Genomic DNA, 13,825 nt, shown 5'->3' with positions numbered 1-13,825 from the left:
AATTATTGTGCATCATCATTTTCCAAGAAAACAAGATTTTAATACTAGAGAAGAAAATTACTTTTATTACTTGTCAGTGACTAGTACTTCCTAGTAATTATTATATGTGTTTAGCAGCAAGTTCTGCTGCAACTCAAATCTCCTTGTTACTTCCTTTTTTGTCAGCAGGCTGCCCTTCTGACCACAGAGAGTCATTAAATCCCCATATTGGTGCAGCTTTATAAATTTTTAGAATTTAAACTGATCTTTTAAAGAGGAAAGAGATGTTCAAATCCATTGTAATGTCCCATGCCTCTTAACTATGTCTGAATAAGCAATTGAAAATGTTCAAGTATTGGAAGAGAAAATGTATTTGCATATAAGATTTTTACTGTCACCATTGGGATTTTTGATGTAACTGAATATTTCGTTTTAAACAGAAAATGCCAGAAACACTCAGCAAGTTCAAAACGAAGACCCCTGTCTTCCCATATATGCAACATAACCTGCTGAGTATTTCTGCCATTTTCTGCTGTATTTAGTTTTGATTTTCAGCATCTACAGTTTTTTTTTACTTTTCAGCGTTGTTCTTAGATTTTATTTTCAAAGTAATTATTCCCAAACAGATTAAGTTCATGGGTTTCTGATAGCAATTCCTACAAGCTTTTTTTTTTAAAAAACTGTTGTTTTCCTTATATTTTGTGCTCTGGCTTTTGAGGTGCACTGCATAATCCATATTGGAAATTTCCAGCTGTTACTGACAGTCACTTTGCATAAAGGAAAGGGTGTATGTTTAATATTCTGCTTATCTTGGACTTGTGTTTCATGAGTCCAATGAATGAGTTCAATGTCCATTTGTTGAACAAATAAAGATAACTGGTGTAATGCTGAATTTAAAATTATGGCACCATCCTGTGGAAACTAAAAGGGATTGCAAATGATAAGTCAGAGAATTTGATGTTTTACACTCACATACCATAATAACTTGGAAATATGTTGCCATTTCTGTTACATTTGGGACAATGTATTTTAAATTTCAACATAACAGCATTGTTCGGATTCTCTTCTCTGTACAACAGTTCAGTTTCTCTGCTCACCAACATCTATTTGAAAGAATCCAAAATGGATGATTGCCTTCCCAGCAATGACTCCCTGTTATAAATACATATTAAAAAAACAAATTTTGCAAAGTGAGAATGGTTTAACATTTTCATTCAACATAATTATATAAGGAATAATAAACACTGAATATTTACTAAAGTTCAATCTTTTTCATAAACTAGGGGCAGGAGGCTCCTTGTCGCTGTTTTGCTTTTCAATAAGATGATCTGATCATGGGCTCAAATTTCTTGTCTTTAAAGTTGTATCGGCCTCTACTGTAGTCTTTAACAAAAGGTTTGTCTCAAATTTGTTTGTATTTATGAGTCTGTCTCCTCAGCTACCTGAGGTTAATAATTCCAGATTTACAACTCTGGGAGAAGAAATTCCAACATGCCATTGGCTTAAATGGGCCACTCCTTTTACTAAAACTGTCCCCGTTCTACATTTCCCCATGAGTAGAAGCATCCCCTCAGCATGTAACTTACAAAGACTCCATCAGAATTCCTTGCATTTAAAAAAGATCACTTCTCATTTTTCCATGCTCCAGTGACAAATGCATAACTTGTTCATTCTGTCCTCATATGGCAGTCCCTTCATCTCAAAGGGGGACTGCCAAAAGGAGCAGTAATCCTGATGATTGGTAAAATTTCATAGCTGAACAAAGAAAGACTAAAGCTTTGAATAATGAATGGGAAAGAAAACACCACTTAAACATGAGAAAAAATTAGTATAAGTAAATGCCAATTGCTTACACACTGCTACAGGAGAAATTGTATTCAGAAATGAAATAAGTAGAGAAAATAAGCTCATAATTTGTGTCTGTCATGGAAAACCTTCCAGAAATGGAGAATAGCCGGTTAAGTGGATGTAAAACTGAAAGAAGTAAACATAAGTTCGTAAAAAAAAAAAAAAAATTGTTTGAACCAAAAACTGATAATCTCATGGTCTAAAACATCAAAAGTAGAAGTATGCAAAATGTCTCTTAGCTTTGCTTTATTTAGCCTCTTCTGCCTATTCTACCCTTCAACATAATTCTGTTTAAAATCCACACTACCATCCAGTTTAGTGTTGTCAGCAGACTTGCTTTCCTCATCCAAATCATTGATATAGATTGTGAATACTTGAGGTCCATCTCTAATTCTTGTGACAACCCATTTGTCACTGCTGCATTGTCTTAAAATTGCTGATTGATTGCTGGCCTCTAGTCCATTTCAGCATTTTAATTTCAATCAGAAGTGTTCTGATTTGGTTTTTAATGATAACTTATGTAGTGCCATGTTGAAAGTCTTTTGAAAATCCAAATATGGTTACAACAGAACTTAGATCAACTGGGAAAGTGGGACTTTAACTTGGACAAACTACCAGGTGATACATATTGGGAATTGTACTCAGGACTGTGGCCTTGGGGAGTGCTATTGAACAGAGAGACCTTGGGATGCAAGTACATAGTTCCCTGAAAAAGAGAAAAAAATTAGCTTCATTTGTCACATGTACATTGAAACATACCATAAAATACATTGTTTGCGCCAACGACCAACACAGCCTAAGGATGTGCTGGGAGCAACCTGCTAGTACTGCCAGGCTCTGGTGCCAACACAGCTTACTAACCCTAACACTAATGTCTTTTGGAATGTGGGGGAAAAAACCGGAACACCCAGTAGAAACCCACGTGGTCTGGAGGAGAACGTACAAGTTCCTTAACAGTCACCGGCGGGAATTGCACCTATGTCACTGGCACTGTAAAGCAATACACCAGCCACTGTGCTGTCTTGCTGTAAAGTGGAACACAGCCAGACTGGGTGGTTTGCGAGGTGTATTCACACTTGCCTTCATTGGCCAAGGCATTGGGTATGAGAGTTGGAAAAGCACACTACAGTTGTTTGTACAAAACATTGATTAGGCCACACTTTGAGTATTGTGCACTGTTCTGGTCACAACAATATTGCAAGGACATAATTAATATAGATAGGTGCAGGAAAGTTTAACAAGCGTGTAACTTAGATTAGAGGGCCTGAGTTATGAAGAGGGTTTGAATAGGCTAGGTCTGTTTTCTCTGGAGTGAAGGAAGCTAAGGTTATGAGAGGCATGGATAGAGTAAATAGCCAGAGACTGTTTCCCATGGTAAGGGTGTTGATAGTTATAGGTCTGGGGTGAAAGGGAGGACATTGAAGATGCCCACTCAAGGGTTTCAGGAACAGCTTCTTCCCCTCCATCAACAGATCTCTGAATGGACAATGCAACCATGAACACTACCTCACTAGTTGTTTCCTCTCTTTTGAGCTATTTATTTAATTTTTATATATGGTTATTGTAATTTATAGATTTATTATTATGTCTTGTGATGTACTGTTGCTGCAAAGCAACAGATTTTACAACATATGCCAGAGATATTAAACCTGCTCCTGATTCTGATATTTGAGGGGTAAATTTTTCAAACCAAGAATAGCTGAATTACCAAAGTAGATGGTGGAAGCAGGAACATTTACAAAACATATTGACAAGTATTTGAATGAGCAAGGACATGGAATTAATGTGGGTACTATGATGAGCATTGATGCATTAGGCTAGAAGGCTACTTTCTCTGCTGTACAATTCTATGACACCGCATATACTGGTTTTCCCTTGTCTATTTCCCTAGTTACAACCTCAGAAAAGACTCTGTAGTAAACTTATTAAACGTGATATCCCTTTCAGAAGGCCATGTTGACTCTTCCCAATCCTGTTGTTATTTTCTATATGCAATGCTGCCATTTCCTTAATTATAGATTCTGGCGTTTTCCCCTACTACTGATGGTAGTCTAATTGGAATGTAGTGTATTCATTTTTCTCTCTCCATCCTTTTAAACAGTTGGATTACATATTCAGCATTTTAAATTCTGTATGGGAGCAGATGATCTGGAATAGATGCAGGTAGAAGGAAATAAATATAAGTGCCATTTGGAAGTTATATGCTGCAACAAATGCATTTCTCTTGTTGACCATTTCTGTCACTTCATCAGAAAAGCTAATTTCCATTAAAAATCCATGCTGACTTTCTGTACCCAATCCAGTAAAGTAATCTGAAAGTCTTTCCATAGATGCTTCTTTACCTTGAGTAAACTTTTATCACTTTCCCTCAACTTCCTTGTGTCATTCCGTCTCTCTTAGCGTATGTTGTTTTGTGTTGTTTTCACCACACTTCCAGTTTCTGCAGCTTAAAGTATATTTGATTTCCAAAATGATTTTGTTGTAAAGTCTACGACATGTAACTGTTTTTCTTTCTCAATATATACTTGCAGGGCTTCAGGAATTTCAATAAAGGAAGCTGTTGTTGTCTTGCTAATGCTTACTACTGCTCTCTTGAAGGCTGTAGCACTGTTTGTCTTCATGTACTTTAAGTAGTAGATTTTCAAACTGATGTGTGGGACTAGTGGGGAGGAAATGTACTTGATCTTGTTTCACCAATCTACTATTTGCAAATACAACTGTACACAATGGTATTTATAGGTGTGACAACTGCACAGTCATGGAGGATACATACATCTTCATACTATGAATATTCTCAATCATGTTCTTTGATTCTCTTGCAGTGCTAAATTGGAATCAATTTAAAGCATTCTTTAGAGCTAATAGTAGTCTTTCTCTTTTAAATCAATAAGTAGATTTCTGTGAATGATCAAGTAATCCTGATCAGATTCATCAGTAACCTTTGAATTCGAAAAGGTCTGATGAAATTAGAAGAAAGCCTTGTAATATACGAGAGGTGATTTATCGTGGTGTTAGTCTGTAGATACTTCTCAGACGTGTGACCAGTCCATTTTCACTAATTTATTGACGTTGCATTTGAACAAAATTATTTCCTTAGGTGCAGTTAATGCATTTGGATTTGCCATCTGTGTCTCATCTGAGCAGTTATCTGCAATAAGTGGGCTTAGTCGTCATTGTCAGGAGATTTGCAGAAGAAATTGGAATCAAGCCTGATGCAAATTTCTATTAATGGTCCCAAAATGGCTGTTAGGACTGGTAACTGCCGATTATCACTTCTAAAGTCAAAAAGGTTCTCACTGAACCATTAGTGTAGTAACATGTATTTGATAAGGCATTCTGGATTGAGGGAAGGATGTTTGAGTGTGCATATTTCTGTCCAATATGGCACAAGATGTTCAGTGAAAAACAAATTGTATCTCAATTATAGCAGATTTTCACAATAAATAAGTGGAGTTGAATTATTAATAGAAAGAGTTGGCAGAACAATTACATAAGCTTGCCATACACTTCAGAAAAGTGTTATTTTCTCACATTTAAATTTACTAATGTTCAGTTCACTGTTATATCCACAAGTACAAGTATGCATAGATACAATGAAAACTCTTGCAGCAGCAGCATAGGTACATAGCACTATAAGCAGCATTCATAGTAAAAATATAAATTAAGCATATTATATACAGTTTTTACAAGAACAGTTTTTTTTAAAATGTATTTTACTCCAAAGTGATCAAAATGATCATAATTTTGCTAAAGTGTACTGCTTGGGTCTTGTGTTCAAGAACTGAATATAATGCTTGATGAAAAATTATCACTGAATCATTACCTGTTTCTCTCTAGAAATATTGCTTAAGTATATTAAGCTTTTTTTTAGAACTGATTTCCTGTCTCCTTGGTTTTCAAATAAAATTATATTTGTGTTTGTACATTTTCAAGTTTGGTATTCATTCAAAATGATTTCAAATTGCTATTCAATTCAAACAACTTGTTAACTATCTGCAGGTGCCTGGAATACCTACTTAGAAATGATGCCAATCCGGGAATTCGAGATAAACAGGGATATAATGCTGTGCATTATGCTGCTGCCTATGGACATCGTTTATGTCTTGAACTCGTAAGTATATTTAATTTTATTCTTTAAGGTGACCTCATAGAAGTTTATGGAATCGTGAGGGGTGTTAGTAAGGTGGACAGTCATAGTCTTTTCCCCATGGTTGTAGAGTTCAAAACTGAAGGGCGAGGAATTAAGGAGAGATTAAAAGAGGAACTGAGAAATATTTTCTTTAAACAGTGTGTAGTGAGTACCTGGAATGAGCTGCATGTGGAAATGGTTGAGGTGGGTACAGTTACATAATTTAAGAGGCATTTGGATAGGTTTATGAAATGGAAGGGCTTGAATGGTTATTGGCTGAACTTGTGCAGCTGGAAGTAGCATAGAGTGGTCAGCATGGACCAGTTTGGCCAAAGGGCCTGTTTTCATGCTGTATTGACTGTCTTGTCAAATATTTCAATATGTATAATAGAAATAATAATAACAATTTTGAAGTCCAAGTAATAGATTGAGTTCCCTAGAATCAGGAGTTGCAGCACAGGGAAGACTCTACAGCTGAGGTTTAACGAGGATCATTTCTCTATTATATAGAGACCCTTCATTGTTGTATATACCTCTGTCAGATCCCCTTTCAATCTCGTTTCTGAATAATTCAGCTCTAGCCTGTACAGTCTATTTACCTAACTAAAGTCTTTAATCTCTGAAGTCATTCTAAAACATTTCTTGTGCAATTTTTTAAGACCTTTGAAGGTTTTTTCAACATATACTTGGAAATTGGACTTTGGTTTAAACGTTCATCCAGTAATATGCAATATTGCTGAGGGTAAAAATCATTCTAGACTGTGCTTTTGAATCTCTAATTGTGCATGAAACTAGCCTTGTTACTCAATAATAGGAGAGACCAGAATGTAAAGCTAAATCTTGCAACATAGGGGACAGCAGAGCTTCACTTCCAGATGAGCTCAAAGCCTTCTATGCTCGCTTTGATCACTAGAACAGGGAGGAATCATCACCCACCCCCATATCTCCTGATGATCCTTTAGTCTCAATATCTGAAGATGATGTGTGGGCTGTCTTCAAGAGAATGAATCCAAGGAAAGCATCCAGTCCAGACAGAGTACCTGGCCGAGTATAGAAAACCTGTGTCAACCAACTGGTTGATGAATTCATGAACATCTTTAACCTCTCACTCCAGCAGTGTCTGGTATCCATGTGCTTCAAGTAGGCTTCAATCAGACTGGTGCCCAAGAAGAGCGTGGTAACCTGTCTAAATGACTGTTGGTCAATGGCACTTACATCCACTGTAATGAAGTGTTTTGAGAGGCTGGTGTTGAAGCATATCAGCTCCTGGCTGAATGGTGACTTGGATCCATTCCAATTTACTACTGAGGCAACAGGTCTACAGTAAATGCAGTGTCATTGGCTCTTCACACAACTCAAACATCTGGACAGCAAAGATGTATATATCAGAATGCTCTTAATCAATTACAGCTCAGTATTTAACACAATCATCCCCTCAAAACTAATCAGTAAACTCCAAGACATGGACCTCAGTGCCCCCTTGTGTAATTGGATCGTGGATTTCCTCACTTATAGACCTCAGTCAGATTGGCAAAAGCATCTCCTCCACATTCTCCATCAACAAAGGAGCGCTGCAGGGATTTGTACTTAGCCCCCTGCTCTACTCACTTTACACCTGTGACTGTGTGGCTAAGTAGAGCTCCAACACCATAAACAAGCTTGTTGATGACACCATTATTGTGGGCAGTAGTAAAGGTGGTGTTGAATCAGCATACAGGAGGGAGATTGAAAATTTGGCTGAGTGTGTAATAACAGCAATCTCTCACTGAATGTCAATAAGGCCAAGGAACTGATTGCAGACTTCAGGAGAGGGAAACCAGAGGTCCATGAGTAATCATCGGGGGACCAGTGATGGAGAGGGTCAGTAACTTTAAATTCCTGGGTGTCACTATCTCAGAAGATCTGTCCTGGATCCATCATTTAAATATTACGAAGACAGCACAACATTACTTCTGTTTCCTCAGCAGTCTGTAGAGGTTAGGCATGTCATTGAAAACCTTGACAAACTTCTGTAGATGTATGGTGTAAAGTGTGCTGATTGGCTGCATTATGGCCTGTATGGAAACACCTATGCCTTTCAGTGGAAAGTCCAACAAAAGGTAGTGGAATCAGCCCAGTACATCAAAAGTAAAACCCTCCCAACCACTGAGCACATCTACATGAAACGTTACCATAGAAAAGCAGCATCCATCATCAACCATCCTCACCACCTAGGCCATGCTTTTTTCTCACTGCTGCAATCAGGTAGAAGGTACAGGATCCTTGGGACTCACACCACCAGGTTCAAAAAGAATTACTACCCCTCAACCATCAGGTTCTTGAACAAAAGGGGATAGCTTACATTCATTTAAGGACTTTGTTATATTGTTATTTCCTGCTCGTTATTTATTGCTAGTTAATTATATCTGCATTTGTACAGTTTGTTTACAGTTAACAGTTTCTGATGTTTACAGTTTACAGTCACTGTTCTATAGTTTTGCCAGGTATGCCTACAGAAAAAGAAACTCAGTGTTGTATGTGGTGACATGTATGTACTCTGGTAATAAAATGTCTTATTAATAATTGAGGAGCTAACAGACTGGTAATGTTTTCAGTCAATTACATTGGACCAGATTTTGCAGTAGAATTAAATGTTAAGTTATCAGAAGCTTGTGATTTCTATATTAACAGCATATGTAAAATTGATTCCTGGTGAACAGAAAGTACAGTACAGAAACAAGGCCTAGAGCCCACCACATCTGCACCGACCATGATGCCAACTAAGTTATTTCTGTCTGTGCATTATCTTTATTCTTCTATTCACTGATTGTCTGTATTCTGCCTAAGTGCCTTTTAAATGTTACTTCCACTACCTAGCAGCATGTTCCAGGAACTTATCACTCTATGTAAAAAGAAACTTGCCTCGCATATTTCTTTTAAGCCTTTCCCTCTCACCATAAACCAATGTCCTCTAGTATTTGACATTTCCACCCTGGGGAAAAGGACACTGACCATCTACCATTTCTGTGTACTTCTTCATATTACCAGGTCACCTCTTCGACCTTTCATGCTCCAAAACAAACAATCTTAAGTTTGTTCAACCACTGCTTTTTGCTTATAGCAAGTACACTCCAATCCAGGCAACATCCTGGAGAATCTCTTCTGTACCCTGTTAACAACCAGACCAGCAGACAATACTCCAAACGTGGTTTAACCAAAGTTTTATATAGCAGCAAAATGAGTTGCCAGCCTTTTTTTCGTGTCCCAACGGATAAAGGCAGGCTTGCTCTGTGATTCTTTGGCATCCTAAATGTGTTGCCATTTTCAAATAGCTATAGACTTGCACCCCAAGGTCCCTATATACATATATCAATAGCCCTAAGGGTCTCTTACATTTGACTTTGCAAAATGAACCACTTCACAATTGTCTGGATTAAACTCCAACTGACATTTCTCTGCCCGTATTTCCATGACAATCTTCTTTATTATCCATAACTCCATCAATTTTTGTCTGCAGTCTGACCAATCAGACCACTTACATTTTCAAACACATTGAACAACAGAGCTCCCAATATTGATCCTTGTGGAACACCACTGGTCTCAGACTTCCAATCAGAAAAATGCCCCTCCACCCTATCTTGTTTCTACAATGAGAAAGCCAATTCTGTATCCAGCTTACTAGTTTTGCAGTTTTCTCCATGTGTGCAAGGAAAATCATTTTAATTTATACAGATTTTTAAAAGGATTTTTAATTGATAAAATTTCATCAGAATACTCTGAAAAGCCTATTGTTTATTGGTATGGTCCAAGTATTTTAAATGAAAATCAAAAAAACATCAGATTTTAAAATCTAAAATAAAATAAAAATAGCTACCGGTAGTTATGTGACTCGAAAATGTTTTGTGTGTATTTGTTGTAATTTCCATACAGTTTTTAAAGAATAAGGAATTTAAAGATTGTAATGTGGAATATAGGAATATAGTTTGAGGGTAGGTGTTTATAGTGTGATATTTGAACTATGCAATTATATATTTCTGTTTCTTTTTAAAATCTTCCAGATTGCAAATGAAACTCCGCTAGATGTGGTATGTTATCCATTTTGCACTTTATATTGTATCAGTATCAATATAGCTTTTAAATATGGCCTTGGACAACTTAATGTACAAGTCTTAGTGAACATACACATAACAAATCTTTGCTAAACAAAAGGTTCTATTTAATTTGTCCCTTAACAAATGTTTTGTTTGATACAATGCATTTGGTGCCTGACTTTCAAGCAGAAGTCCACATAATCCTCCTTCCCCACCCCACCCTCCCCCCTTAGGGAGGGAGAACTAAAAATTGGAGAACAGACCTTTAAGGTGAAGGATAAAAGGGGCCTAAGGGGCATCCACACAGAGCGTGGTGCATACATGGAATGAGCTGCCAGAAAAAAATGGCTTGAGGCAGATACAATAACAACATTTAAATAATTCATTTAAATAACATGAATTATGAGGGATATGGGCCAAACATGGGCAAATGGCACTAGCTTGGTGGGCACCATGGTTGGTGTGGATGATTTGGGTTGAGGAATCTGTTTCCATGCTGTATTACTCTGACTTCATGCAAGATGTTAACATTTAAAATTTCCTTTTGATTGGGTTAATAAGAATGAAATCTGTGAAATGAAGTTATTTAAAATGGTGGCGGAGGAGGAAAAGCCTGCTTTCTGCCTTCTGCCAACTGCTATGGATAGTGAGAAAAGTGTGCAGCTAGTCACTTTCCTCCCTGTACGACTGCAATAAATCAAAAGTATGCTCCACTTTTTTTGACAAAGTAAAACTTGCAGAGAGATCTATTTATTTAATGAGATGCAGCATGGAATAGGCCCTTCAAGTCACACTGCCAGCAATCCCCGTACTTAATCCTAGCCTAATGACAGGACTGTTCAATCCATGAAAAGGTTGGCTTTTGCATGAAATTGCAGCCTTAAGATCTGCTATCCATGGAACGTCTGTTTCCTTGTCCCTTGCAGACAATACAGGTATATGAGTACCAAGGTCCAAAGTAGGGCAATCTTGCTGCATTGAAGCTTGTAACAGGTTTCTCATCCCTTGAATAAAAATGCCTGAGAATCTTCAAAAGACCACCAACTTGGTGAACAGTTGTTTTGGAGAATAGACACCTTCCTTGATGAATAGTTTCAGCTCCTTTGTAAAATATTGTGCTATCAGATCACAAGACTTTATGCAGATTTGCATGCCACTTGAAGCATTCAGCCTATACTTCCAAAGTTCCAATACCCCCTAGTGTTCTTTCAAGACTTGTCATAACAATCTCACTTTTTCTTGATAATGGAATTCTGAAACCTATGACGTAGCTAAGATCTACTAACCATATCTTGATTCTTTATTCTCTCAATTATTTTATCTGTACCATTTGTTATACATTTGCAAACGTAACATTCTGCTGCAACCAATCGATAATGTATTTCCAATAGCTAATTACTATATGTCAGTAGTTAATTATATCAGTTCCTTGAGTGGACACCTAACTTTACTGATATAGCTGCATTGACTGACATTTATCTTGCTATTTAATAATAGTATCAAAATAATCTTTCTCTCTGACTCTTAATGTTAAGGATTGTTCTTTATAGTGAAAATGATTGGTATGTTTAGAACAGAATACCCATAGAGTCAATTGCATTTATATGGCACTAGACCTTGTGTCAACTGCATTAATGCTATGATTTTCTAAAGTATCTTATCTGATTTATCAGTTGATGGAAACTTCAGGTACAGACATGCTAAATGATTCTGATAACAGAGCGCCCATCAGTCCTTTGCATTTGGCTGTAAGTAGCAACTATTTATGTATGTATGTGGACTGTAAAATATAAGCTGAATTAACTTTTCTCTGACTACTGATGCTCTCATGGTACAAAGCTAGTATGCTGCACCAAATCTTAGCTTATAATATTACTTTCAGTATGCAGCTTCCCACCTTGAGATTTGATTACTTTCATACATCTTGGACTTCCATTAAATTGAATGTAGAAAATGCTGTAATTGCGTATGTTATTTGCTATTATGAAACGATTGTAAAATCACCTTTCATATCTCATAGTAAAATTAAGATAGATTTAATACTGAGTAGGAATATAGAATGTTATTAAGCTATTTTGTTAATTAAAGAGACTATATTGTTACAACTGCAAAACACCAATGCATTTGTAGGTATTTTTAATCATTGCTTTATGACATAATGTTTTCAGGTACATGTTTGATAATGAAAACCTTTTCATTTGTTGAATTTTAAAGTGCATGCTTTTGTACGGTTTACAGGCTTACCATGGCCACCACCAAGCTTTGGAGGTACTAGTACAGTCCCTCTTAGATCTGGATGTGAGAAATAATAATGGACGCACACCATTGGACCTAGCAGCTTTCAAAGGACACGTGGAGTGTGTGGATGTTTTAATCAATCAGGGAGCGTCCATTCTTGTGAAAGATTATGTGACGAAAAGAACTCCAATTCATGCTGCAGGTTTGTATTGTATTTAATGATAGATTGATTGCACTCCTTTAAAATACATGTCCTGGATTTTAAATCATAAAATATCAGTGCAAAATCTATATTGGAGGCATAATGTTGCATACTAAGGTGGACAGGAAAGATGGATTTGTATCTTGTAAAATATATTTTGTCTAGATCTGGTACAATCATGTTTCTGGGAGAATCAGTAAAAGGGAATGGGAGAAGCCTTTCACTAGTTTACCAGAGGAAATAAATGATCAAGAAATTTCTTACGCATCCTCATTGACAAGATATCGAGGAAACCAGAGCACCTCACAGGGAGAATATGCAAGCTTCATGCAGACAGCACTCAGCAGTAGCTCTATAGCGCCAACCCTTCGTTAATTTGCCTAAGTTAATGAATCTGACTATCTAACCTTGATACCCAATTGTATTATGTTTATCAAGTCAACAATCATCAGCATTAATCAGAAACTCAAGTGAACCATCTGTCTTGCCATGAGCAAGTCAGGGTTAAAGTATCCTGTGACACTACCAAGTCTCTCTGGCATACACAGGGCACAAGCTAGGAATGCAGTAGAATGCTTTGCATTTGCCTTAATGCACAACAACTTTCAAGAAGCTCAGTTAAACGTTGTGCGGCTTGTTGTCATCGATTAAGACATTGACAGTTCAGGTCACAGGCTGGAGAAGGTGCAGAAAAGATTCAGGATGTTGCTGGGATTAGGCAGCCTGAGTTAAAAAGAGATGTTGGATTGGGTGGAAATGCCTTTCTTTGGAACAATGGAGGCTGAGTCATGACCTGACAGAAGTTTATAGAATCATGAGGGATATGGTCACAGTCTTTTTTTAGGGTAAGGGAATCTAAAACTAGGGAGGGGGCATTGGTGAGAGGAGAAGAATTTAAAGTGAACTTGAGAGGGGCAGGTTTTAGTTTTAGCAATGTGGTGTGTAGTTGGAATGAGCTGCCAGAGGAAGGGGTAGAGATGAGTCCAATTTTGGCATTACTGTAGATATATGGATAGGAAAGATTTAAAGGGATATTGGCAAGGATGGTTAATATCAGGATTCCAATATTTGCTATTTCATTAACAGAGGGCCATATTGCAAATGAGACAGTATTTTGTGCACTTAGTATTCTGTTGATTTTTAAAATTTACTTATTTTACAGCAACAAATGGCCACTCAGAGTGCCTACGGCTACTAATAGGTAATACAGACCTGTATACAGCAGTGGATATTCAAGATGGAAATGGGCAGTGAGTAATATATTTTTGCTGGATTTCATGTTCTAAAAAAGAGCACATTTTATATCCAAGTAAAACATTTTATTGAAATAAATTGTAGGCGAAATATTGATGCATTTTA

At 37.0% G+C, this 13,825-nt stretch overlaps 1 protein-coding gene across 3 annotated transcripts in view; it reads left to right on the top strand.

Moving 5' to 3' along the window:
* ankrd28b (ankyrin repeat domain 28b) overlaps positions 1-13,825 on the top strand; it is a 200,761-nt gene that overhangs the window by 162,530 nt on the left and 24,406 nt on the right. For all 3 annotated transcript variants that reach the window (XM_073054413.1, XM_073054412.1, XM_073054411.1), the window contains 5 exons: positions 5,827-5,938; positions 9,994-10,020; positions 11,700-11,774; positions 12,265-12,466; positions 13,629-13,716. In XM_073054413.1, coding sequence (XP_072910514.1) covers positions 5,827-5,938; positions 9,994-10,020; positions 11,700-11,774; positions 12,265-12,466; positions 13,629-13,716 — 504 coding nt within the window. The remainder of the gene's footprint in view (positions 1-5,826; positions 5,939-9,993; positions 10,021-11,699; positions 11,775-12,264; positions 12,467-13,628; positions 13,717-13,825) is intronic.

The sequence above is a fragment of the Hemitrygon akajei genome, chromosome 8 (assembly GCF_048418815.1).
Source record: "Hemitrygon akajei chromosome 8, sHemAka1.3, whole genome shotgun sequence".
Lineage (NCBI taxonomy): Eukaryota > Metazoa > Chordata > Chondrichthyes > Myliobatiformes > Dasyatidae > Hemitrygon > Hemitrygon akajei.
The sequence above is the reverse complement of the archived record's forward strand: the minus strand, read 5'-3'. Positions and strand labels throughout refer to the sequence as shown.